Source organism: Somniosus microcephalus, chromosome 5 (genome assembly GCF_052327205.1).
Source record: "Somniosus microcephalus isolate GS21.2 chromosome 5, FLI_Smic_1.0, whole genome shotgun sequence".
NCBI lineage: Eukaryota > Metazoa > Chordata > Chondrichthyes > Squaliformes > Somniosidae > Somniosus > Somniosus microcephalus.
The window spans coordinates 318,369,456-318,397,135 of NC_140991.1; the positions used below are offsets into that span (position 1 = coordinate 318,369,456).

At 48.4% G+C, this 27,680-nt stretch overlaps 1 protein-coding gene across 1 annotated transcript in view; it reads left to right on the plus strand.

Moving 5' to 3' along the window:
• Window positions 1–1,443: 1,443 nt before the first annotated feature.
• Window positions 1,444–27,680, plus strand: part of LOC147117902 (CUB domain-containing protein 1-like) — an 85,429-nt gene continuing 59,192 nt past the window's right edge. The window contains 1 exon segment of the mRNA XM_085989302.1: window positions 1,444–1,710. Within this exon segment, the coding sequence (XP_085845428.1) occupies window positions 1,659–1,710 (52 nt within the window). The 5' untranslated portion in view covers window positions 1,444–1,658.

A 27,680-nucleotide genomic window follows, 5' to 3' on the forward strand; every position in this document is an offset into this window, starting at 1 on the left:
AGCCTTGTGTTCAAGTCCCTCCCTATCTCTGTAACCTCCTCCAGAGCTACAACCCACCGAGAACTCTGTCTTCCTCCAACTCTGGCCTCTTGTACACCCACCAATCACTTCGCCCCACCATTGGTGGCCGTGCCTTCAGCTGCCTGGGCCCGGAGCACTCCGTCCATCACCTTCAACATTCACTCCCTCCACCACCGGCGCACTGTGGCTACAGTGTGTACCATCTACAAGATGCACTGCAGCAACTCGCCAAAGCTCCTTCAACAGCACCTTCCAAACCCGCGACCTCTACCACTTAGAAGGGCAAGGGCAGCAGACGCATGGGAACATCACCACCTACAAGTTCCCCTCCAAGCCACACACCATCCTGACTTGGACCTGTATCGCCATTCCTTCACTGTCACTGGGCCAAAATCCTGGAACTCCCTTCCTAACAGCATTGTGGGTGTACCTACACCATATGGACTGCAGCGGTTCAAGGCGGCGGCTCACCACCATCTTCTCAAGGGCAATTAGGGATGGGCACTAAATGCAGGCCTAGCCAGCGACGCCCACATCCCATCAATGAACAAAAAAATAAAAAAATTCCCTCCCTAAACCTCTCCCCCTCTCTTTCCTCCTTTAAGACACCCCTTAAAACCTACCTCTTTGACCAGTCCTAATACCTCCTCCTTTGGATCAGTGGCAATTTTTGCCTGATAATGATCCTGTGAAGCACCTTGGGATGTTTTCCTACATTAAAGTTTTTAAAAATTCATCCTTGGGATGTGGGCGTCACTGGCGAGGCCCAGCATTTATTGCCCATTCCTAGCTGCCCTCGAGAAGGTGGTGGCGAGCCGCCTGCTTGAACCGCTGCAGTCCGTGTGGTGAAGGTGCTCCCACAGTGCTGTTAGGGAGGGAGTTCCAGGATTTTGACCCAGCGACGATGAAGGAACGGCGATATATTTCCAAGTCAGGATTGTGTGTGACTTGGAGGGGAACTTGGAGGTGGTGGTGTTCCCATGCACCTGCTGCCCTTGTCCTTCGAGGTGGAAGAGGTCGCGGGTTTGGGAGGTGCTGCCGAAGAAGCCTTGGCGAGTTGCTGCAGTGCATCTTGTAGATGGTACACACTGCAGCCACGGTACGCCGGCGGTGGAGGGAGTGAATGTTGAAGTTGTTGTAATAAAGGAGTGAAAATAGTGCTCGCTTGGCAAGGTTTAGCATACAGTAGTATAATGAGGAAACCACATTGGACAAAATATACACAATATTAAAATAGAAGAAAATTCAAAAAAGTTAGAATTTTCCAACTTAACACTTGTGGCCATCTGTCTCTTAATGTTTCTACTCCCGACAGTTAAGGGAACAACGATTCCCATTCACTCAGTCTTCCCCTCAATAGACTTGCACAGTTTGTGGGGTGTGTTTGGGATGGGATGGGAAGCACATTGCTGAAGTACACAGTATTCCCCTGGCCTGGCCAGTCCAGCACTGTTTTCACAACTCAGAGCAAACTGGCTGCCTGAACCGACCCGCCCAGATCCTACCTTTAGGCAAATGAGGAGAGGTGATCATTCCAGGAAGCAGCGGCTCTCGCTGGAAGAAAGCTTTCATTTTTTTTTTGTCCCTTGGGATCGGAAGCGGAGCGGCTCTCCCCAGCCTGTGTGGGCAGGGTGGGAATGGGTGTTTGCAGGGCGATGTGGCTGGTCCTGGTCCTGGTCCTGGAGACAGGTAAGTGAAAGCGACTCAGAGCTCACCTGGGGTTGGAAAGCCCGACTTCTCGACCTCGCCGCTGATTCTCTCCAATCGATTTCTTTGCTGTTCAGGAAATTGCAAGATGTTTAGATCCAGGGGTGTTGGTTGCACAGGTTCTGTGCCTTGAGCAGACCTTCCTCCTCCTTCTTCCTGCCTTCTCCTTCGCTGCTCTTTTCTTGGGGGAACTGTTGAAAGTCAAAGGGTGGAGCAAGAGTGAAAGAGGTTGAATTGTGGCCCTTGGAATTGTTATTCCAAGGGCCACAATCCGTGTCTTCTGTTGCCTGGGCCCTAAGCTCTGGAATTCCCTGCCTAAGCCTCTCCGCCTCTCTACCTCTCTTTCCTCCTTTAAGACACTCCTTAAAACCTACCTCTTTGACCAAGCTTTTGGTCACCTGCCCTAATTTCTCCTTATGTGGCTCGCTGTCAAGTTTTTTTTGTCTTAAAATACTCCTGTGCAGCACCTTGGGACATTTTACTATGTTAAAGGCGCTATATCAATACAAGTTGTTGTTGTTAAGTGTATTGAAGAGGTTGACATTTGATTGGAAAGTTCCGATATGTTTTGGCACAGTGCAGGAGGTGACTTGGGAACTGTCTGCTGGCGCTGCTGGTCATTGCGAAGGTGTTGAAGAGCCCCCAGGTACATGCTGTGGCTCCTGGCTGATTTCAGTACTTGGCACTCTCACTATCTACATGCTGTACGTGCAGTCAACGTTTCTGTTGTGGCAAAGCTGAGCCCCATTTCTAGGCCCAGGAAGATCTGTTCCTGTTGCCTCCACCCATGTTGGGAGTTTAAAACAAAACCTCACTTCATTTGTGGAGATATAAAAAACTGCAAAGGCTGGAAGACTTAAAAAAAAAGTTAAAATTTTGCAGCTGGAGTCAGTATCTGGAAAGGGGAAATTAGAAACTTCTTCTGAATCTGATTTGATTCCAGTTTTTTTTTTGTTGGACCTTATTTTATTCCAAATTTTGTAAAACAGGAGAATCTTTGGTCAGCCAGTGGCTCAGTGGGCAGCACCCTTGCCTTGGAGTCAGAAGGTCGTGGGTTCAAGTCCTACTCCAGAGACTTGAGCACAAAAATCTAGGCCGACACTCCCAGTGCAGTACTGAGGGAGCGCCGCACTGTCGGAGGGGCAGTACTGAGGGAGCGCCGCACTGTCGGAGGGTCAGTACTGAGGGAGTGCCGCACTGTCGGAGGGGCAGTACTGAGGGAGCGCCGCACTGTCGGAGGGGCAGTACTGAGGGAGCGCTGCACTGTTGGAGGGGCAGTACTGAGGGAGCGCCGCACTGTCGGAGGGGCAGTACTGAGGGAGTGCTGCATTGTCGGAGGGGCAGTACTGAGGGAGCGCTGCACTGTTGGAGGGGCGGTACTGTGAGTGCATGTCGGAGGTGCCATCTTCCGGATGAGACGTTAAACCGAGGCCCTGTCTGCTCTCTCAGGTGGATGTAAAAGATCCCATGGCACTAAATCGAAGAGGAGCAGGGGAGTTATCCTCGTGCCCTGGCCAATATTTATCCCTCAATCAACATCACTAAAACTGATTATCCGGTCATTATCACATTGCAGTTTGTGGGAGCTTGCTGTGTGCAAATTGGCTGCCACGTTTCCCACATTACAACAGTGACCACACTTCAAAAAGTACTTCATTGGTTGTGAAGTGCTTTGGGACGTCCGGTGGTCGTGAAAGGCGCGATATAGATGCAAGTCTTTTTAGTGAATGACAACAAATACTGACATCTCCATCTCTTGTATCCCACACGTTAACCTCTGTCCCTGTCACAAACAAGTGGTTTCAACAGCACTCACCTTATTCATCGTTCCTCTTTGAACTATGCTAAAGGATTAATGCATAAAGTAGACCCCACTGAAATCACTTGTAAATGACTGGGGAGACTCTCGGGGGGAATCAAGGGATATGGGGATCGGGCGGGAAAGTGGAGTTGAGGTTGAAGATCAGCCATGATCTTATTGAATGGCGGAGCAGGCTCGAGGGGCCGAATGGCCGACTCCTGCTCCTAATTCTTGTGAGACAGTGGACTAATGGCAGACAGGTTTTTGCAAAGAAAGACTTGCATTTCTGTAGCATCTTTCACGACCTCGGGACGTCCCAAAGCACTTTACAGCCAATGAAGTACTTTTTGAAGTGTAGTCACTGTTGTAATGTAGGAAACACGGCAGCCAATTTGCACACAGCAAGCTCCCACAAACAGCAATGTGATAATGACCAGATAATCTGTTTTTAGTGATGTTGGTTGAGGGATAAATATTAGCCGCAGGACACCGGGGAGAACCCCCCTGCTCTTCTTCGAAATAGCACCGTGGGATCTTTTACGTCCACCTGAGAGAGCAGACGGGGCCTCGGTTTAACGTCTCATCCGAAAGATAATATAAACCGGGTGGTTTTACCAACAGGAGAGAGAACGTCAAAGCGTGTATGTATCAATTGCCCTCTTGTGCCAGACCATCAGCGATGTGACCAAACCATCAACAATGCCGTGCTTTCTTTTCAATCATTGCTAATCATTAGGGTTTATCATTAGTGGTTCACAGAGCTGGGCCCTCCAATAGTGTTTGTGGCTACGTCAAGAGCTTGAGCCTGTTGGAAAAGGCAGTCTTGCCTCCCTCTCTGGTTGCCTGATGTGTCGACAAGCATCCATTTGTCTCCAGAATATAACAGTGCGCCCTCACACCCATCAGAAGGGCACGCAGGAGCGGGAGAAGGTAATTCATTGAGTTTTGGGATGAAGAAAGTATATTCTCTATTATTACACAGTATTCACAGCACAGAAACAGGCCATTTCACCCGACTGCTCCGTGCCGGTGTTTCTGCTCCACACCAGCCTCCTCCCACCCCTCTTCATCTCCCCCCATCAGCGTAACCCTCTATTCCCTTCTCCCTCATGTGCTTCTCCAGCCTCCCCTTAAATGCATCTATACTATTCGCTTCAACCACTCCCTGTGGCAGCGAGTTCCACATTCTCACCACTCTCTGGGTAAAGAAGTTTCTTCTGAATTCCCGATTGGATTTATTAGTGACTATCTTATATTGACGGCCTCTAGTTCTGGTCCCTACCCCCACAAGTGTCAATGTATTCTCTACGTCTACCCTATCGAACCCTTTCATAATCTTAAAGACTTCTATTATGTCATCCCATCTGACTTTTTTCTAGAGAAAAGCGCCCCATCCTGTTCAATCTCTCAGTTCTGGGATCATCCTTGTCAATCGTTTTTGCACCCTCTCCAGTGCCTCAATATCCTTTTCATAATACGGGCTCCAAGTGTGGTCTAACTATGGTTCTATACAAGTCTAACATCGCTTCTCTGCTTTTGAATTCTGTCCCTCTAGAAATGAGCTCCAGGGCTTTGTTTGCTTTTTTGCTGGTTTTAGTGGCCTGTGTCGTTACCTTTAGTGTACATGTGCCCCCACATCCCTCTGCTCCTCTACCACATTTAGACTCTTTATTTTCCAAGCACGGTGGGGCCTCCTTATTCTTCCTACCAAACTGCACCACCTCATAATTATCGACATTGAAATTTTTTTCTGGAAGTTACGCGTCCATTCTGCAAGTTTATTAATGTCTTTTTGTATTTTGTTGCAGTCTTTTTTCAGTATTAACTACACTCCCCGCCCCCCCCCCCTACCATTATTTTTCTCAATTAATTAAATCCCAGGATTCAGTCGGTGGATCTTCATCCCTGGGGGGGTCGGAGCAATGTTCCCACGAAGCCGCACGGCCACCCAGCGCAGGCCGCTCGCCAGCTCATGAATGGAAATAGCGCGCGCGTGCGGAACTTTGAATGGGCCGCGCAGCGGGTGAAGGGGACAGTGGATGGGGGTCCATATAATGCAGTGCCTGGCTCTAACACCAGGCCATGTTGGAATTCTAGCATTTAAACTGCCGAAAAAATTAAAGTAGACATTCACGTGAGCACAAATTGTTGAAGGTGGCAGGGCAGGTTGAGAAAGTGGTTAAAAAGGCTTACAGGACCCTGGGCTTCATGAATAAAGGTACTGTATAGAGTACAAAAGCGTGGAAATGATGATGAACCTGTATAAAACACTGATTCGGCCCCAACTGGAGTATTGTGTCCAATTCTGGGCACCGCACTTTAGGAAGGATGTAAAGGCCTTAGAGAGGGTGCAGAAAAGATTTACGAGAATGATTCCAGGGATGAGGGACTTCAGTTATGTGGATAGACTGGATGAGCTGGGGTTGTTCTCCTTGGAGCAGAGAAGATTGAGAGGAGGTTTGATAGAGGTGTTCAAAATCATGAGGGGTCTGGACAGAGTAGATAGAGAGAGACTGTTCCCATTGGCGGAAGGGTCGAGAACCGGAGGACACAGATTTAAGGTGATTGGCAGAAGAATCAAAGGCGACGTAAGAAAAAACCTTTTTTACTCAGCGAGTGGTTAGGATCTGGAATGCACTGCCTGAAGGGTGGTGGAGGCAGATTCAATCATGGCTTTCAAAAGGGAGTTGGATAAGTACCTGAAGGAAAGAAATTTGCAGGGCTACAGGGAAAGGGCGGGGGAGTGGGACTAGTTGAAGTGCTCCTGCAGAGAGCTGGCACGGGCTCGATGGGCCGAATGGCCTCCTACTGTGCTGTAACCATTCTACGATTATTCGTCTCTCACTGATCTTAGTCAAGGTTGAAGAGACTGGTAACCACAAGTGAATCTTAGCCTGAAGGGCATGTAATTATAGGTAATGTCTAGAGAGTGGCTTGTGAGATAAGTTGTGCACCTCACTTTTTACAGTGAAATCAAATAACATGATGGCTGTGTTCTCCAGCACAGTACGATTATTTCTGACCGAGGACCTTCCCAGTAAAAGCAAGCGATGCTACCTGAAAACATAGCAACTCGCAGCTTCCAGTGCCGCCGTCAGCAGGGAACATTTCTACTCGATGGCAATGGTAGCGCTGCCCCATTTCTGTTACCAGGTTACTGTCGGTGGCAGGGCTGGAGGTCAGTAACAGTACAAGGGCGCTGAATTTATCTCAGTACGTAATAGCCTAAAGGATCTCGAGGGAGTGCAGTACTGTGGAAGCGCTGCACTGTCGGAGCGACAGTACTGAAGGAGCGCTGCACTGTCGGAGGGGCAGTACTGAGGGAGCGCTGCACTGTCGGAGGGGCAGTACTGAGGGAGCGCTGCACTGTCGGAGGGGCAGTACTGAGGGAGTGCTGCACTGTCGGAGGGGCAGTACTGAGTGAGTGCTGCACTGTCGGAGGGGCAGTACTGAGGGAGCGCTGCACTGTCGGAGGGGCAGTACTGAGGGAGTGCCGCACTGTCGGAGAGGCAGTACTGAGGGAGTGCCGCACTGTCGGAGGGGCAGTACTGAGGGAGTGCTGCACTGTCGGAGGGGCAGTACTGAGGGAGTGCCGCACTGTCGGAGGGGCAGTACTGAGGGAGTGCTGCACTGTCGGAGGTGCCATCTTTTGGATGAGACGTTAAACTGAGGCCCTGCCTGCTCTCTCAGGTGGACGTAAAAGATCCCACGGCACTATTTCGAAGAAGAGCAGGGGAGTTCTCCCCGGTGTCCTGGGGCCAATATTTATCCCTCAATCAACATCACTAAAACAGATTATCTGGTCATTATCACATTGCTGTTTGTGGGAGCTTGCTGTGTGCAAATTGGCTGCTGCGTTTCCTACATTACAACAGTGACTACACTTCAAAAAGTACTTCATTGGCTGTAAAGCGCTTTGGGACGTCCTGAGGTGGTGAAAGGCGCTATAGAAATGCAAGTTTTTTTTTGACTGTACGTGTTGTATTTACCTCACGGTGTCGAGTTCAGTAACTCCTGCTGTCGGTGCCAAGGGTGATGGTGCCAGCAATCACTATAATTGCACATGTATTTAGACAAATGGCACATTTTGCAGACAGAATCAAATAAATCAATGCTCCATGATTTTTTTTAATAGCTATTTGATCTTTTTAAGAAAGGGGTCCCTTTTACGTTTTCTCTCTTTGCAAGATCACAAAATAATTATTGATGAAAAAGGTACTGGTTCATCCATCCAAAACCACCATATAGTCCCTGCAATACTGCCTCTCGTTCCTTCTTCAATGCATCCAGGGTTTTCGCTTCCACAACCCTGGCATTGTTGATGGCTGTTTTGCATTGGTTGGACATGATTGGTCGTGAAAGGCGCTATATAAATGCAAGTCTTTCATTTTTTCTTTTACTGGTAACTCCTCATTGGCCAGTGACCCCGTGCCTCTCAAATCTCCTGCCGAGTCTCTTCTAGCACTTTGAGATAAATATTATCGATTCTTGGTGGCTTGTTCATTTTCAGCCTTTAAAGCACTTCCATCTCATTTGTACCAAAGCGGTTTATTTAACTTTGGTTCACCTTGGGGAGGTCAGATTGCTCACATCGGGGGGGGAAAGAAAGACTTGCATTTCTATAGCGCCTTTCACGACCTCAGGACGTCCCAAAGCGCTTTACAGCCAATGAAGTACTTTGTGCAGTGTGGTCACTGTTGTAATGTAGGAAACGCAGCAGCCAATTTGCGCACAGCAAGCTCCCACAAACAGCAATGTGATAATGACCAGATCATCTGTTTTAGTGATGTTGATTGAGGGATAAATATTGGCCCCAGGACACCAGGGAGAACTCCCCTGCTCTTCTTCGAAATAGTGCCATGGGATCTTTTACATCCAACTGAGAGAGCAGACGGAGCCTCGGTTTAACATCTCATCCAAAAGACGGCACCTCCGACAGTGCAGCGCTCCCTCAGCACTGCACTGGAGTGTCAGCCTAGATTTTTGTGCTCGAGTCTCTGGAGTGGGACTTTGAACTCACAACCTTCTGACTCAGAGGCGAGGGTGCGGCCCACTGAGCAACATCTTTACAGGTATAATACGGAAATGTAGGATAGATACACACCAAAAGCCAATAGGCTCAGACTAAACAAATGCGAATCAAGATTGATTAACAAACAAATTTAAACTGAAATAACAAGAGTGGAAAACTAACCTTTGCAAATCCTGCAGAGACGAAAGGTAAGGGGCTTACTGGGAGGTATATAAGAAATGCAGAAACAAATTAAAAGGGTGCTCAAAGGGGTGCGGAGAGAGTTAGCGTATAGCAGCAGGGATAAAACAGAATGTAATAGTTGAAAAAAGAGATTATACTATAACAGGAGGAGAGGAGATGAAACCATAAAAGATGCAAATGGAACTGAAACTGAGGCACAAGATAGTTAATATTCTGAATAATTACTTCCTCCAAATATTTACAAGGGGAGTTGTTTTGTGGGTTCGAGTCCCACTCCAGAGACTTGAGCACAACAATCTAGGCTGACACTCCAGTGCAGTGCTGAGGGAGCGCCGCACTGTCGGAGGTGCCGTCTTTCGAATGAAACATTAAACCGAGGCCCCGTCTGTTCTCTCAGGTGGACATAAAAGATCCCATGGCCACTATTTCGAAGAAGAGCAGGGGAGTTCTCCCTGGTGTCCTGGGGCCAATATTTATCCCTCAATCAACATCACTAAAACAGATGGTCTGGTCATTATCACATTGTTGTTTGTGGGAGCTTGCTGTGCGCAAATTGGCTTCTGCATTTCCTACATTACAACAGTGGCTACACTTCAAAAAGTACTTCATTGGCTGTAAAGCGCTTTGGGACGCCCGGTGGTAGTGAAAGGCGCTACAGAAATGGAAGTCTTTCTATAGTGCGACAACACCACCTCCTGTATTTGTCCTTTTTCAGTCTTTTCTGAGCCTCTTCTGCCCCTGAATGTTGTACTTACTTCTAGCCTCAATATTTAGCTATGTTTTTGATGTTCCCCAGTGCCACAAGGGCCTCAAGGTCTGGCATCTTGTTCCCAATGCTTCTAACTTTCATGTATAAACATATTCTGTTTACCAGTGTCTACTTGTTCCTGATCTCAAAATGACTTATGCCACTCTGGGTTTTCTCTCCACCTCCATCAGTTGACTAGCTTCTCGCCCACTGTCTGTCTCACTGTGGATGTTGCCTCCCTGGCCTCCCGCTTATTTAATTTGATTGGTTCCAAATAGTTACCTCAATGTTCTTCACAAGTCTGCTTGTTCCTACTTGATTTCAGGAGCAGCCTGCCCTTCCTGTACCAGACTTTTTTAGTTTTGAGAATGCTCCCAGTTATCTATGAAGGCAGCATTGTTGCTTTGACACCATGTTGCCAGCCACTTATTAACAATTTTTAATTTTCTTGTTGACCTTCACTAGCCCCCCGCCCCCCCCCCCCCCCCCAAACACAACATTACTTTGCATCTGCTGTCGTTGAGTTTAGAGGCAGTGTTTGTGTGGGTTGTCTTTACCCCACACGGTTGGCCATCACTGGGTTCCTTCCTGTCCCCTTCAGTAAACCTTTCCTGAATATATCCTGCTCTAGCTCCAGGTACTAACTCACACTGCTATAAGTGTTGTCTTCACGACAAACGTGGCTGCCCACTCTCTCGAGAAAGGAGACCCCTGCGATTTGAAAACTGCTTCTCGGTCCAAGCTGCCTTGTCTGTTTTTCTTGCTACCTCCTCGTCTGAGACCGTGTTTCCTTTTATCATTTGTGAACAGCTGGTATCTGATCATGAAAAGAAAGACTTGCATTTAGAAAGCGCCTTTCACGACCTCGGGAGGTCCCAGAGTGGAGGTGAATGTTGAAGGTGGTGGACGGGGTGCCGGTCAAGCGGGCTGCTTTGTCCTGGAATTGTGTCGAGCTTCTTGAGTGAATTTCCTCAGAGCACCATCAGTTGAGCTGTAATTTTGCCGGGAGTCTGGTGGATCCCAGTGTTCCCTGTAAGGTGCGCGACTGCTCCGGGGGAACCCGCGCAGTCGGCTTGCCGGCATTTCAGCGTTAAAAAGGCGCGCATGCGCGGTATTTTGAATGACCTGGGCAGCTCGTTAAAGGGACCGCGCAGGGCCAAAGAAAATTACAGGGAGCATAGGTGGATACCCCACTCGGGTATGTAAACGGGGTATCCACCAAACTCCGACTGAAGTAACAGTGGCAGAAACTCCACGGAAATTCATTCCCCCTCCCCCACATTGGGTTTTGATAATTCAGGGAGTTCTGAGATACTTATCCTGTACTTCTATCAACTGGATTCTGACCAGTTCCACCGGTGCTTTATACAATATTTGAATATTGCCAGGGAAACTAGTATAAGGTTTCGGTATGAAACCAACCTGATGCTGACGTAACAATTAATTCAATTTGAACTCCACTGGGATCAAACCTCGTTCAGGTAAACGCTTCTTATCAACAACCTCACCGTGGTGTTCCATCCAGTGTTACAGGTGCCGTGTGATCACCCATTCATAGAATCATAGAAATTTACGGCACTGAAGGAGGCCATTCGGCCCGTCGTGACTGTGCCGGCCGACAAAGAGCTCTCCAGCCTAATCCCACTTTCCAGCTCTTGGTCCGTAGCCCTGTAGGTTACAAGTGCATATCCAAGTAGTTTTTAAATGCGATGAGGGTTTCTGCCTCTCCCACCCTTTCAGGCAGTGAGTTCCAGACCCCCACTGTTAAGTATGTGTATTGTATTGAACAATTAACACAAAGACTTAAACGTATAACTCAAACGGGTCTTTACTGGTTGGAGGTAGGGACTATACATAGGTCTTTACTTCATGCCCACAGGCGGGAACTGAGGGGGATCAGTACCCACAGTACTATTTATACCCCTATGGCCAGGAGTGGTACTGCGTATCACTACGCCCAACAAGTAGTGCAGTCCTGTCCATAGGTTCAAAGTAGCACACATATTACATACACAACATTCCTCCCTTCCTAGCTTTACAGTCATCTCCCCATTTAACATAACGTAATAACATATATACATATATAACTTCAGGTTTACATAACAGAATAACATAGATACATAGATAACTTCATGTCAAAACAGATCACAGATTCAGTCTCTGCGGAAAACAGTTCACCGATTCAATCTCTGTGGTGTAGTCGGTTCACGTTGCTGGAGTGACTCATTCAATAGTCCTTCCATGGATTTAACAGTTTGAACTTCCGAACTGAATTGGCTCCGTTCGGAGGGACCACGTGTGTGATCTGGTAGAGGTGATAATGGTTCAGATGGGTCATCTTCTGTTTTTACTTTTCCTTTTCTGCTTCTTGGAGACTCTCTGGGCTCCATTGTCAGCTGCCACAGCTACCAGCTGCATGCGCAGTTCCTCCTTCTCTTCCTCCTGTTTCCGTCGTAGAGCCAGCTTCTCCCGATGTTCCGTAGACTTTTGGTGCTCCTCCATGATTTCTGCACTTTGGGAGTCGAAGTTACAAGCTGGGCAGGACAGGACATCGTAATATTCGGTGTCGTCCTGAGCTAGACCAGTGAGAGGGTCGTCTATTTCCTCGATACCCAGCTGGACGTTAGCCAGCTCTTGTTCCAAATCCAGACATCTTTCCTGAAGAGACTTCTTCATGTGTACCTCTGCATCCAGCTTTTTCTGGGCTTTCAGCAAGTCGTTTACTAGTGACCTCATTTGTGATTTTAATACTTCAACTTCCTTTGGAGATTGATTGATCGGACTATGCAATCCCTCTACCGGAGCAGCTGTTTCAGCGGTCTGTTGTTCTACGTTGACGTGAGTCAGCGTACTTTTGGCATCCAAGGGCTGCTCTGTTGCAGTCATCTCAGTCTGTGTTGCCACCTCAGCTCTTCCAATAACCTTTGAGAGCTCCGAACCCCTTTCGTTTGAATATTGAAGTTCATGTTCAAGTTTTTCCCATTTCAGAGTCCTGTCCTTCAGCATATGCAGGAGTTGGCTGACCGTTAACTCCTCTGACATCAGACGTTTTGTGTGCTCCTGCTTCATTTTCTCCATCAGCTGCTTCTGTTGTCTTTCCAGATTCTCCAACTCTATATCAAAGAACTCTTTCGTTGCATTCAACTCTTGCTCAAAACGGCGAAGCATTTGTTCTAATTGCTGTTGTAGTTTGAAATGGAGTTGAGTTCGAGCCCGGTGTCCCTCAGAAATGGGCACATCAGTAGACTTGCCAGACTCAGAATCCACAGTTAAACTATGTTGTTGTTGCTCAGTGGAATTCTGTGCTGAAACTTTGTCTTTTGCACCTGAGTTGGGCTTACCATCATCCGTTCCAGAGTCTGGGCCGACTATCTTCACCGAGTTCTCACTCGTTATTGTTTGTAGGAAATGCCAGTCCATATTCATTTTCCTAATCCACTCCCGTCCTAGTAGTGGAGGACCTCCTTCAGATATCACATATAAGTCCATTATTTGACTGTCTTCGCCCTTGTGGACCACTGCAACCTCTATTTTCCCGATGGGGTACACTCTTTGCCCCGTGTATGTTTTCAATATAATCCCCGTATCCTGTAGGGGAATATGTTGGAATAACTTTCCGTAATCTTTCTTATTTATGACCGTCAATGCCGATCCAGTGTCCAATTCCAGTTTTACTTGGACTCCTTCTATCTGAAGAGTGACCCAAATTGTCTGGAGGTCTGCACCCTTACCAGCGTTGAGTACTCTTAAGCTAGCCAGTTCATTACAGCTTAAGCTAGCCAGTTCATTACTGATAGCGTCTGAATCGGACTCCTGTTCGGTCACCTTGTGTACCTTTGCGTATTTTCCTTGCGGTGACTTCTTGTTGCTGGTCTTCTTCCCTGACCTGCATACTCTAGCTATATGTCCAAGCCTACCACAAGTTCTACATTCTTGGTTTTTAAACCAACACTGGTTCTGATCATGCGTTGTCTTTCCACAACGATAACATTTGCCAGAACTCACACCCAATTTGTGTGCACTGAGCTCCGGTGACCGTAGCTGCATTACTGCCGTGCCTCTCGCTGCGGCTTCGTGTGCTGCTGCCATAGTGACCGCCTTCTCAAGCGTCAGCTCATTCTCCTCGAGCAGTCGCTTTTGTGTATCCTGTTTAAATAAACCACACGCAAATTTGTCTCGAAGTGCCTCTGTCAGTCCCGTTCCAAACTGGCAATATTTCGCTAATTTACGCAATTCCAGCAAATAATCAGCATTGCTTTCATGCTGTAGCTGCCTTCTGTCGTAAAATTTAAATCGTTCCGCTAGCATCAGCGGCGTGGGGTTTAGATGATCTTTCAGGACAGTAACAATCTCATCGAACGTCTTATCCGCCGGTTCATCTGGTGATAACAGGTGTTTCAATTGCCCGTATGTCTTCGCACCCATTAAATTTAATAATGTTAGTGCTTTATCAGCCTCACGAATTTTATTGGCCTTACAATAATTTTTAACTCGTTCAACATATATGGCCCAATCTTCGATGTCACTATCAAAGTTGCTAATATTCCCGTGTTTAGGCATTGTAGTACTTTATCAGATTTGCAATTTCTCAGATTTTTTTTTTACTGTTATCCAAGATGGCGGCTTCCCGCTCTTGCCGTCGTCCTCCGCCCACAAAATGGCGGTTTTCCCGCTTCTGCCTTCTTCCCCAGCGGTTTTCCCGCGAAAAATGGCGGCTTTCCCGCGCTTCTCGCTCTCCCCGCCCACTTCAATGGCGGTTTTCCCGCGCTTCTCGTCGCTGACTTTCAGCCCGACTGCGGCTCTTATCTCCTGTGCGATCGCTGGTGCGCCGCCCGCCCGAAACGGTTCTCAGCCCTTATCACCGGTGCGATCGCTGGCCCGCTAAGCGCCTCCCGCTTGAAGCGGCTCCCGGCCTCTGGCTCACCCGCTCGGCAGCTCTTGCTCGCTCCCTCCCGGGCTCTGGCTTACCCGCTCGCGCCCTCCCGGGCTCTGGCTTACCCACGAGGTTATGGAGGCTTCAGGGTCCTAATGCCTGTCGCTTCCAGTCGCTGGAAGCTGTCAGGATTTCTGCTGCCCTTCAGTTTTCAGTGGGGTGTTGAGGATTGGAACCTCTCTTCAACGTCCTGTCTTTGGACGAAGCCGCTGTGGAATAACTGCCGCAGGGTTCGAACCGACTCGTCGCCAGTGTTAAGTATGTGTATTGTATTGAACAATTAACACAAAGACTTAAACGTATAACTCAAACAGGTCTTTACTGGTTGGAGGTAGGGACTATACATAGGTCTTTACTTCATGCCCACAGGCGGGAACTGAGGGGGATCAGTACCCACAGTACTATTTATACCCCTATGGCCAGGAGTGGTACTGCGTATCACTACGCCCAACAAGTAGTGCAGTCCTGTCCATAGGTTCAAAGTAGCACACATATTACATACACAACACCCACCACCCTCTGGGTGAAAAAAGTTCTCCTCAACTCCCCTATAATCCTTCCACCAATTGATTTGATTTGATTTTTTTTTTATAAAGTAAATCAACTTTTATTGTCATTGTTAGTGCACAAGTGCAGTACAACGAAATGTAGGCTTGCGGCTCCCGAGAGTGTACATTTGGATTAAGACATTTAAACATTCAACATACATTTGGCTTGTAGTATATTAACATATAATATAACCATAATAAATCTATGCCCCCTGGTTATTGACCTCTCTGCTAAGGGAAATAGGCCCTTCCTATCCACACTATCCAGGCCCCTCATAATTTTATACACCTCAATTAAATCTCCCCTCAGCCTCCTCTGTTCCAAAGAAAACAACCCCAGCCGATCCAATCTTTCCTCATAGCTAAAATTCTCCAGCCCAGGCAACATCCTCTGCCCCCTCTCTGGTGCGATCACATCTTTCCTGTAATGTGGTGACCAGAACTGTACGCAGTCCTCTAGCTGTGGTATTTATATTGCCATGTTGGATTTTGTGGAATGGAGTAATAGTAGCAGGGTCTGACATGGGGGCTCACCCTCCTGCTGCCAGACTTTGCAATAGGTTGTGACACTCAATGCGTGCATGGCTGTAGATTCAAGGGCCGTCATTTTCTGGGGTCCGTGCGGGCGCCATCGGAGGCAGGTCAGGTGGGAAATTTGAAAAAGTCGGAGTGGGTCGGGAACCTGCCGTCATCCCGCCCCCTCGCGCCTTTCCCTCGGGCGTGTTTGCCGGCGCGGCAGTGACCCGACTGGCAGAGACGGGCGACCAAATTGAAATCCTGGCCAGATTTGCTTAACTTTACGCTGTCCCCCCACATGCTGCGGCAGGTTGGCACCACCCCACAGCAACACCATAAAGCATCGCCATCCGAGAAGGCATCTGGGGCTCTGACTGAAAGGGGAGGCAACAGGGGAGAAGTGTGAGCGCTTTGAGAGGAGCCCCCACTTCCCTCTCCCCATCATCCTTCTCATGGGCCACCCGCACTTCCCTGCTATCAAGGAGCTGGAGAGCAGTTGCTGCGTTACAGTGGGGCCATGTGGACGCACATCTACGCGGACATCCCTCCTAGAGAGAGGTCTCTGAGTGTCTGCCATCTATTCTCCATAGAGACCATGTGCTCCTGTGAGTGGCGCATTAGCTGCTCCATGCAGGTGGCCATCCTATCCATGGACGAGCTTACAGTCGCCATCGCTTGCGACACGGTGGTGCTCATGTTGGAGATGGACTGCTCCATTCTCTGATCATTTGCAGACATTGCAGTAGCAAAACTCGTTGGACCCTCCTACACTTCTTCCTGCAGCTCCAGGGTCACCCTCTTTCTGGGTGGCCCCCCTGAGACTCAGCGCCTGCACGCAGCTGAGCAGAGCTGGGAGCGTCCTGCGCCCTCCGGCGAGGACTCTCCACTGTTGTCCCTGTCTCCACCATCTGCTGATGCTCACTTGTGAGCTGTGACACACCAGGTAGCAACACTACTCTATCTTGTGTGGGACCCACCGCGGGTGTATCTGCGTTGGTGCTGGGTGCGCTTATGTCTGGTGACGGTGCACTCTCAAAGGCTGGAGGCTCCTCTGAGGATTCACCTTCCTCTTCCTCCTGGACAGTGCGGGGGGGGTGGGGGTGGACCTCTTGATGGACCTGTGGGAGAGTAAAGAGATGAGTTAGATGTCATTTGAAGAATGGGTACAGATACCATTATGCAGTTGATGACCATTCAGTGACATCAGTCCCCATATGAGTGACTGCTTGTATGCCATGTGGCTGTATGACATGTAATTCTGTCACCAGGTTGCTGAGGTGTCCCCCTCTCTCCGTCTCCCACCTCCAGCTGCTCGGCCACTCCCGATACTTCTAACGCAGCCTCCTCTGCTGTTGTGAGGGTGACAAATGATGGAGGCCCGACTCCAGTTCTCTCCCTCTTATTGTGGGCACGCTTTTCCTGCAAGAAGGGAAGGTTGAGAGAGAGTGTAAGGAATGGATGGGTTACATCTATACAGGGTGACTATGATGGAGTGGGGTGACCATGCCAAGTGGCCTCCTTGTGTGTTAGTTGGTATGATTGCATTAGGATGAGGGTGAGTATGAGGGGTGGCTCGTCAGATGGGGATGTGATAATGTAGATAGAGAGAGAGAGGGATGGGTGGACGGGCAAGGTATGTTGGTGTGAGTAATGATGTGCAGGAGTAGGGTAGGGAAGGCAGAGTGATGGGGATGTAATGAGTGGCACAGCAGGATGAGGTTGAGTGTGGCTTTGTACTCACCTTTCCTAATCTATTGAGATCATTGAAACGTTTCTAGCACTGCACCCAGATCCTCCTGACCACATCCCTGCTGTTGACCTCCTCTGCAATTTGGAGCTTGGCTGTTTTTGTCTCCTGGGGGGGTCTCTTCCGCCCATCGGAAGGGAAGAGGACCTCCCTGCCTGCTCTGACTCCTTCCACAAGCATATGGAGGGAATCATCGGAGAGTCTGGGTGCAGCCCTCTGCCTCTGTGCAGACATGTCTCCAAGCATTTGGAACAATCAAAACCTCCAGCGCAGTGACTGCACAATCCGAGATGAACCTTCAAACGCAACGTGGCCATGGCGCCTTGAAATATCCCAGCTGAAAACGCGTCATAGGTGATGTCATCAGACCCGCACCATTTAAATGGGTTGGGTAATGCCCTGGGTGGGCTTAATAGGTCCCATTGACGCAAAGTCATTTTTGTGCAGCGGGATGGAAGCGGCAATGGGGTCGCGACCCACCACACCGACCGCCTGCACCCGACCCACCCAGGTACAGGAAATTCCGGCCAAGGTATCTGTGCATGTTCTGATCCACCTTATTGCCTAGATCACCAGTCCTACATCCTAACGCTACCTTTTATGGGAGCAGGAAATGGATTTAAATTTGAAGAGCCTCCGCCCCAGAAACAACGTGCAGGAGGTTACATCAATGCACGGCATTGCCGGGACTGTAGGCATGGCAACATGCTCCCAACACCGAGTCTGCAAAAGGAATATAGACGGGCTAAGTGAGAGGGCAAAAATCTGGCAGATGGAGTATAATGTGGGAAAATGTGAGGCTATCCACGTTGGTAGGAAGAATAAAAAAGCAAAATATTATTTAAATGGGGAGAGTCTACAAAATGCTGCGGTACAGAGGGATCTGGGGGTCCTCGTACATGAAACACAAAAAGTTAGCATGCAGGTACAGCAAGTAATTAGGAAGGCAAATGGAATGTTGGCCTTTATTGCAAAGGGGGATGGAGTATAAAAGTAGGGAAGTCTTGCTACAACTGTACAGGGCGTTGGTGAGACCACACCTGGAGTACTGCGTACAGTTTTGGTCTCCTTATTTAAGGAGGGATATACTTACATTGGAGGCAGTTCAGAGAAGGTTCACGAGGTTGATTCCTGGGATGAAGGGGTTGTCTTATGAGGAAAGGTTGAGCAGGTTGGGCCTATACTCATTGGAGTTTAGAAGAATGAGAGGGGATCTTATTGAAACATATAAGATTCTAACAGGACTAGATGCAGGAAGGATGTTCCCAATGGCCGGGGAGTCCAGAACCAGGGGTCACAGTCTATGGATAAGGGGTAAGCCATTTAGGACTGAGATGAGGAGGAATTTCTTCACCCAGAGAGTGGTGAACCTGTGGATTCTCTACCACACAAGGCAGTTGAGGCCAATTCATTAAATATATTCAAGAAGGAGTTAGATATATTTCTTAAGGCTAAGGGGATCAAGGGATATGGGGAGAAAGCAGGGACCGGGTACTGAATTTGGATGATCAGCGATGATCGCATTGAATGGCGGAGCAGACTCGAGGGGCCGAATGGCCGACTCCTGCTCCTATTTCTTATGTTGAACAGCTGGGACTTCTGAGATTGCCTGACTTGTGCTGGTGACATTGCTGCTGCTTCATTCTTGGCAAGGCCAGCATTTATTGCCCATCCCTAATTGCCCTTGAGAAGGTGGTGGTGAGCTGCCTTCTTGAACCGCTGCAGTCCGTGTGGTGAAGGTGCTCCCACAGTGCTGTTAGGGAGGGAGTTCCAGGATTTTGACCCAGCGACGATGAAGGAACAGCCGATGTATGTCCAAGTCGGGATGGTGTGTGACTTGGAGTTACTAGCTAACCGGTTTTTTTCTCAACACTCAACACAGAGGAGATTCACCAGGATGTTACCTGGGCTGGAGTGTTTCAGCTATGAAGAGAGACTGGTCAGGCTGGGTTGTTTTCCTTAGAGCAGAGAAGGCTGAGGGGGGATCTGATTGAGGTGTACAAAATTATATGGGGCGTAGATAGGGTAAATAGAAAGGAACTTTTCCCCTTAGTAGAGGGGTCAATAACCAGGGGGCATAGCTTCAAGGTAAGGGGCAGGAAGTTTAGAGGGGATTTGAGGAAAAACTTTTGCACCCAGAGGGTGGTTGGAATCTGGAACTCACTGCCTGAAAGGGTGGTAGAGGCAGGAACCCTCACAACATTCAAGAAGCATTTAGATGAGCACTTGAAACGCCATAGCATACAAGGCTACGGACCAAGTGCTGGAAAATGGGATTAAAATAGACAGGGCTTGATGGCCGGCGTGGACACAATGGGCCGAAGGGCCTCTTTCTGTGCTGTATAACTCTGTGACTCTATCTCGCTTTGAGATGCTTCCTGCCTCCATTGTCACTTGTTGCTGAAATCCACAGCAGCAGCAGCGGCATTGTAAGATAACTGGGGCACGTGAGAGAGTTTTGTCTCCGTGCTGCCTGTTTCCCAACCAGATGAGTTTGTTAATATTCAACAACAGCAACTTGTATTTATATAGCGCCTTTAACGTAGTAAAATGTCCCAAGGCGCTTCACAGGAGCGATTATCAAACAAAATTTGGCAGCGAGCCACATAAGGAAATATTAGGGCAGGTGACCAAAAGCTCGGTCAAAGAGGTAGGTTTTAAGGAGCGTCTTAAAGGAGAGGAGAGAGAGGCGGAGAGGTTTAGGGAGGGAATTCCAGAGCTTAGGGCCCAGGCAGCTGAAGGCACGGCCACCAATGGTGGAGCGATTATAATCAGGGATGTTCAAGAGGGCAGAATTAGAGGAGCGCAGAGATCTCGGGGGGGGTTGTGGGGCTGGAGGAGATTACAGAGATAGCGAAGGGGGCGAGGCCATGGAGGGAGTTGAAAACAAGGATGAGAATTTTAAAATCGAGGCGTTGCCGGTCCGGGAGCCAGTGTAGGTCAGCGAGCACAGGGGGTGATGGGTGAACGGGACTTGGTGCGAGTTAGGACACGGGGGGGGGGGGGGGGGGCAGCCGAGTTTCGGATGAGCTCAGGTTTACGGAGGGTAGAATGTGGGAGGCCGACCAAGGGTGTGCTGGAATATTCGATCTATTTACTCAGTGATGATCAATTCAGTACAAATCGACAGCTAACGCAGACCTTGTATGGCTGGGTAGACTAGATCAATGTCTGATCTGGGTTGTTTGCTTTGGCAACAGATCCTGCTTTTTAAAATGTTCTACCTTGTGCCAGAAATGGAAAGGGAGCAGCACAGACTGAGAACTCCTTTGTCTGGGCAGTTAAGAGCTTTGAAGCTGTTATGATCCCATTAAACCTTTTGTTGATGACTATACTTCAAGCCAGATGTACACCTTTTTAATAAAAAGATAGAAACATAGAAAAATAGGAGCAGGAGTCGGCCATTCGGCCCTTCGAGCCTGCTCTGCCATTCAATGTGATCATGGCTGATCTTCTATCTCAATACCATATTCCCGCTCTCTCCCCATACCCCTTGATGCCTTTTGTGTCTAGAAATCTATCTATCTCCTTCTTAAATATATTCAGTGACTTGGCCTCCACAGCCTTCTGTGGTAGAGAATTCCACAGGTTCACCACCCTCTGAGTGAAGAAATTTCTCCTCATCTCAGTCCTAAATGTCCTACCCCGTATCCTGAGACTGTGACCCCTCGTTGTAGACACCCCAGCCAGTGGAAACATCCTCCCTGCATCCAGTCTGTCTAGCCCTGTCAGAATTTCATACGTTTCAATGAGATCCCATTCTTCTAAACTCTAGTGAATACAGGCCTAGTTGACCCAATCTCTCCTCATACGACAGTCCTGCCATCCCAGGAATCAGTCTGGTGAACCTTCGCTGCACTCCCTCTATGGCAAGTATATCCTTTCTTAGGTAAGGAGACCAAAACTGCACACAGTACTCCAGGTGTGGTCTCACCAAGACCCTGTACAACTGTAGTAAGACATCCTTGCTCCTGTACTCAAACCCTCTTGCAATGAAGGCCAACATACCATTTGTCTTCCTAACTGCTTGCTGCACCTGCATGTTTGCTTTCAGTGACTGATGTACAAGGACACCCAGGTCCCTTTGTACAGCAACATTTCCCAATCTATCACCATTTAAATAACACTCTGCCTTTCTGTTTTTTCTACCGAAGTGGATAACTTCACATTTATCCACGTTATACTGCATCTGCCGTGTATTTGCCCACTCACTCAACTTGTCTAAATTGCCTTGAAGCCTCTTTGCATCCTCCTCACAACTCACAATCCCACCTAGTTTCGTGTCGTCAGCAAACTTGGAAATTGGAAGTTATATTAATTTCTACACAGTGCTACAGAGCTCCATGCTCGAAGTGACCACATGTCATCTCCAGCCTCAACAGACTCATTAGCAGCAAGATGTTAAAAGTCCCAGAAATCCTACTTTGTGTCAATATTGCCCTTCTTAAAAATAATATAGTTGTCCACGATTGGTATTTTGAGTGGGGTGGAGCAGATAGAAGGAAATATTTACTTCAGAGAGGCTAGAAAATCACTATCATTGAACATATTTATTGCTAAGTGTGTGACTATTGTTCCCTCTCATCTCTTTTTGGACCTCGTGGCCCCTTTAATGGGATCACTTAGTCCCTTGATTTCATTCATCCGCTGCTGAAACCCTCATCCATGCTTTTGTTACCTCCTAGACTTGACTATTCCAACGCACTCCTGGCCGGCCTCCCACATTCCACCCTCCGTAAACTTGAGGTCACTCAAACCTCGGCTGCCCGTGTCCTAACTCACACCCAGTCCCGTTCACCCATCACCCCCTGTGCTCGCTGACCTACACTGGGCTCCCGGTTAAGCAACGCCTCGATTTCAAAATTCTCATCCTTGTTTTCAAATCCCTCCATGGCCTCGCCCCCTCCCTATCTCTGTAATCTCCTCCAGCCCCACAACCCCCCGAGATATCTGCGCTCCTCTAATTCTGCCCTCTTGCGCATCCCTAATTATAATCGCTCAACCATTGGTGGCCGTGCCTTCAGCTGCCTGGGCCCTAAGCTCTGGAATTCCCTCCCTAAACTTCTCCCCCTCGCTACCTCTCTCTCCTCCTTTAAGACGCTCCTTAAAACCTACCTCTCTGGCCAAAGTTTTGGTCACCTGCCCTAATATCTCCTGCCGTGGCTCGGTGTCAAATTTTTTGTCTTAAAGTACTCCTGTGCAGCGCCTTGGGACGTTTTACTACGTTAAAGGCACTATATAAATACAAGTTGTTGTTGTCTTGGTGTAATACAGCTTGTTTGTACTCTTGCAGTCATCCTGTGTCTCTTTGCCTAAGGAACATATTTACTGTTGCTGCGTGTACAATAGGGAGACAACACACGGAAACAGACCAATTAGGAAGTGCGTTCCCCCCCCCCCCCCCCCCTCAAAAAAGACCTGATTATATTCTGAGTAAATGGCCCTCTGAGATCGCAGGTTGCTTCAGGAAGTGTTTTATGTGATTTTTTTTTTAAAGGATAATTGACCTGCCAACTTTTAAAAGGTGTGTGTCAGTCTAAATAAACAAACTCAATCCCCGAACAGGCGCAATCGACGGAATCGCGCCGGCCTCATTATTTTGACCTGGGCGGGGGGGGGGGGGGGTGGTGAGACCTCCGGAAATCGCCCCTCGCCCCGTCAATCAGTTTCCAAAGTTCAGACCCGTGGAACAGATGACACAAAACCCAATGAGTCTGTGGAACTTCTTTACTTAAAAATCAACAGGAGGTTACAAGTAATTACCAGAATACAAACTGTACTCGATTCATGTACTTATTACAAGCCAGCATCTAAAATCGTTTACTACAAGCAAAACCACATACGTACATATGTTTGTGGGAGCTTGCTGTGCGCAAATTGGCTGCCGTGTTTCTCTACATTATAACAGTGACTACACTTCAAAAAGTGCTTCATTGGCTGTGAAGAGCTTTGAGACAGACGTCCGGTGGTCGTGAAAGGCGCTATAGAAATGCAAGTCTTTCTTTTAACACCAGGTAAGAGGTCAACTCAGCGATGACTAGATGTGTGACTCTAACTGGCAACTGACCAGGTCGCCCTCGCCTGCAGCCCCGAGCGCCAGTCCACGACATCCCTTCTACCTCAAAACCTGGCCACTCGCCCCCAGCATTCGTGCCCCAGACTGTGTGCCTCTCTCTCTCTCTCTCTCTGCCTCTCTCTCTCGCTCTCTCTCTGTCTCTGTCTCTCTCGCTATCTGTTTTGACGCTGAGTTAACCAAGGCCAGACATTCCAGGGTTGGAGAGAGTCGTCGTCTTTCGCATCTGCAGGGTTGTTGACTCGTGGTTCTCACAGAATTCTCAAGATCTCATCTTTTTTGAAGGAAAAATCCCAGCACATCAAGTTTTTAGCCAAGCCGCTGCCTCTTGCCCCTCAAAGCTTGTCGGTATATTTGGTCACTTTTTTTTTAGATTGTCAGGTTTAGCATGGACCGGATTACAGGGGCCTGGCCAGTTTTTGTGGTCGGGGCCGACTTCAGGAAGACATAACAGACTTGCAGCGTGGGCGGATAAATGGCAAATGAAACCCGATAGAGCCAAAGCGTGAAGTGATTCATTTTGGTAAGAGTAATGAGGAGGAGGCCCCGTGGGCCTGTGTCTGTGCGGTGGATTCGATGCGACTCTTTACCGCCCTATCACTTGGGGGAGGTACTGGGGGGCTCCGAGTGTCCGTGAAACCGTACCCACTAATCTTTTGGAGAGAAGGGCTGAGAGGGAAAACCAGAGGTGAAGAGGGGCAGTGGAGAAACTCTGCTGAAAAGAACAGAGGTTACGATTGCAGTTGATGTTGTGAACTCATCTCAAACGCAGAGTGTTCAGAGCAAGCAATTCCTTGCAGTTCCAGGCACTTAGGAACTCTGGAGCACAGCGACACCGCGAGCTATGTATTGAGGACAACTTAGCCAACCAGGTCTCGTTGTTTCATTAAATTCTTATTCCTTTCAAGGCGCACTATGGTTCAATATTGGGACTAGGATTATCAAAATTTAAATTTTACTGTCCCTCTATCACATTATAGAATAGTTCAGGACAGAAGGAGGCCATTCGGCCCATTGTGTCTGCACCGGCTCTTTCGAAGAGCAAACAGTTAGTGCCACTCCCCCGCTCTTTCCTACATTACAACAGTGACTCCACTTCAAACAGCACTTCATTGGCTGTAAAGCGCTTTGGGACGTCCTGAGGTCATGAAAGGCGCTATAGAAATGCAAGTCTTCTTTTCCCCATATCCCTGCAATTTTTTCTCCTTCAAGTATTTATCCAATTCCCTTTTGAAAGCTCCTATTGAATCTGTATCCACCGCCCTATCAGGCAGCGCATTCCAAATCCTAACCACTCGCTGCGTAAAAAAGTTTTTCCTCCTGCCGCCTCTGGTTCTTTTGCCAATCGCCTTAAATCTGTGTCCTCTGGTTATCGACCCTTCAGCCATTGGAAACAGTTTCTCTTTATTTACTCTATCTAAACCCTTCATGATTTTGAACACCTCTAACAAATCTCCTCTTAGCCTTCTCTGCTCCAAGGAGAACAACCCCAGCTTCTCCAGTCTCTCCATGTCACTGAAGTCCCTCATCCCCGGGTACCATTCTGGTCAATCTCCTCCGCACTCTCTCCAAGGCCTTGACATCCTTCCTAAAGTGCGGTGCCCAGAATTGGACACAATACTCCAGCTGAGGCCCAACTAGTGTTTTATACAGGTTTAGCGTCGATACTACATTTCATTGAAGTTAGTGGAAGTGAATATTGGCGGGGTGTATAACTGGGTCTTTTTAAACTGATAAAACTGGAAGGTCTGCGATAGCTCTCAAGTTGAAAGTTGCAGTCACTGGTGTTGACATTAAATATATCGGTGCAAGGTGAATCCTATAAATATGTGGATATCAAAGATTGGATTGGCATTTAGCACATCAGTGACACTTAACTCTCGCCCTTTCTGACATGCTAAATATAAAACCTGCACCTGATTGGCTTCAGTTTGATGTTTATAAAACAGCGACAAATGAACAGTAAGCTATCATAGAATGGTTACAGCACAGAAGGAGGCCATTCGGCCCGTCGAGCCCGTGCCGGCTCTCTGCAAGAGCACCTCAGCTCGTCCCACTCCCCCGCCCTTTCCCCGGAGCCCTGCAACATTTTTTTCCTTCAGGTAGTTATCCAATTTCCTTTTGAAAGCCGTGATTGAATCTGCCTCCACCGCCCTCTCGGGCAGTGCATTCCAGATCCTAACCACTCGCTGCCTTTGATTCTACTGCCAATCACCTTAAATCTGTGTCCTCTGGTTCTCGACCCTTCCACCAATGGGAACAGTTTCTCTCTATCTACTCTGTCCAGACCCCTCGTGATTTTGAACACCTCTCTCAAATCTCCTCTCAACCTTCTCTGCTCCAAGGAGAACAACCCCAGCTTCTATCTATCTAGCTCCGTATATTCAAGGCTGAGATCGATAGACTTTTGGACTCTAGGGGAATCGGGCGGGGAAAGTGGAGTTGAGGTCGAAGATCAGCCATGATCTTATTGAATGGCGGAGCAGGCTCGAGGGGCCGAATGGCCGACGACTCCTAATTCTTATGTTCTAAGGGAACCTGCAATTGATCAGGTAGCGTCTTTAAAAAATAAAAAATAAAATAAAAAGTCTCAAAGCAAAGAGAATGAAAGTCATTTCCTATTAGCTTTTTTCCTTCACTTTGATAACCTGACTTCCTCTCCCCCCAAGGGGAGGGGCAATTAGCTTACAATGCCTGCACAAACTTGAGCAAAGTCATTAGTCAGTGAGGAAAGAAGGATATGACAGTCCGATGGTGCAATGTCTGTGTGAATGCTTGTGGTATTGATTATACAGCGCTGTGGTGGGAAGTGTTTGTCCCGTTAGAGCAACTTGACCTCGCTGACCTACATTGGCTCCCAGTCCGGCAATGCCTCGATTTTAACATTCTCATCCTTGTTTTCAAATCCCTCCATGGCCTCGCCCCTCCCTATCTCTGTAATCTCTCCAGCCCCACACCCCCCCCCGAGATATCTGCGCTCCTCTAATTCTGCCCTCTTGAGCATCCCCAATTATAATCGCTCCACCATTGGTGGCCGTGCCTTCTGTTGCCTGGGTCCCAAGCTCTGGAATTCCCTCCCTAAACCTCTCCGCCTCGCTACCTCTCTCTGCTTCTTTAAGACGCTCCTTAAAACCTCCCTCTTTGACCAAGCTTTTGGTCACCTGCCCTAACATCTCCTTATGGGGCTCGGTGTCAAAAATGTTTTTATTGATATCGTCCTTGTTAAGTTCCAGGGGACATTTTTCTATGTTAAATGTGCTCTAGAAATACAAGTTGTTGTTGTTCTATAGACAACAGGCAGGAAATAAGGAGAGCAGTTTGCTGTAAGATAGTTATGCACGATCAGTAATGTTATTGTAATGAAAGACTTCAGTCAACCAAATATAAACTGGGAAAACACAAATGTTTTAGGATCAGAGTTGGTAGCTGTAATGCACGACTGTTTTATCACCCAGTGCAACAATAAGAGGCATTGCTCATTGAGTGAAATTGAGGCTCTCCTTTCTTCTCATCCAGACTCTTGTGCACTCTCCCCACCATCGGTGGCCGTGCCTTCAGCTGCCTATATCCCACTCTCTGGAATTCCCTCCCTAAACCCCTGTGCCTCCCTCGCCACCTTTCAAGGCGCTCCTTAAGATCCCCCACCCGATCTCCTCTCCTTTTGGCTTGGTGTCTCTTCCCCCTCCACCCCCCCCCACCCCCCTGCGTCATGTCTGTGCAACCCCTTGGGACATTATTCAACGACAACAACAACTTGCATTTATATAGCACCTTTAAAGTAGTAAATCGTCCCAAGGTGCTTCACAGGAGTATTAAAGACAAAAATTTGACACCGAGCCACATAAGGAGATATTAGGGCAGGTGACCAAAAGCTTGGTCAAAGAGGTAGGTTTTAAGGAGCGTCTTAAAGGAGGAGAGAGAGGTGGAGAGGTTTAGGGAGGGAATTCCAGAGCTTGGGGCCCAGGCAGCTGAAGGCACGGCCACCAATGGTGGAGCGATTATAATCAGGGATGCTCAAGAGGGCAGAATTCGAGGAGCGCAGATATCTCGGGCCGGGGTGGGGGGTGGGGGGGGGGGGGCGCATTGTAGGGCAGGAGGAGATTACAGAGATCGGGAGGGGCGAGGCCATGGAGTGATTTGAAAACAAGGATGAGAATTTTGAAATCGAGGCGTTGCTTAACCGGGAGCCAATGTAGGTCAGCGAGCACAGGGGGTGATGGGCGAACGGGACTTGGTGCGAGTTAGGACACGGGCAGCCGAGTTTTGGATGACCTCAAGTTTACGTAGGGTGGAATGTGGGAGGCCGGCCAGGAGTGCGTTGGAATAGTCAAGTCTAGAGGTAACAAAGGCACGGACCACCAATAAAGGTGT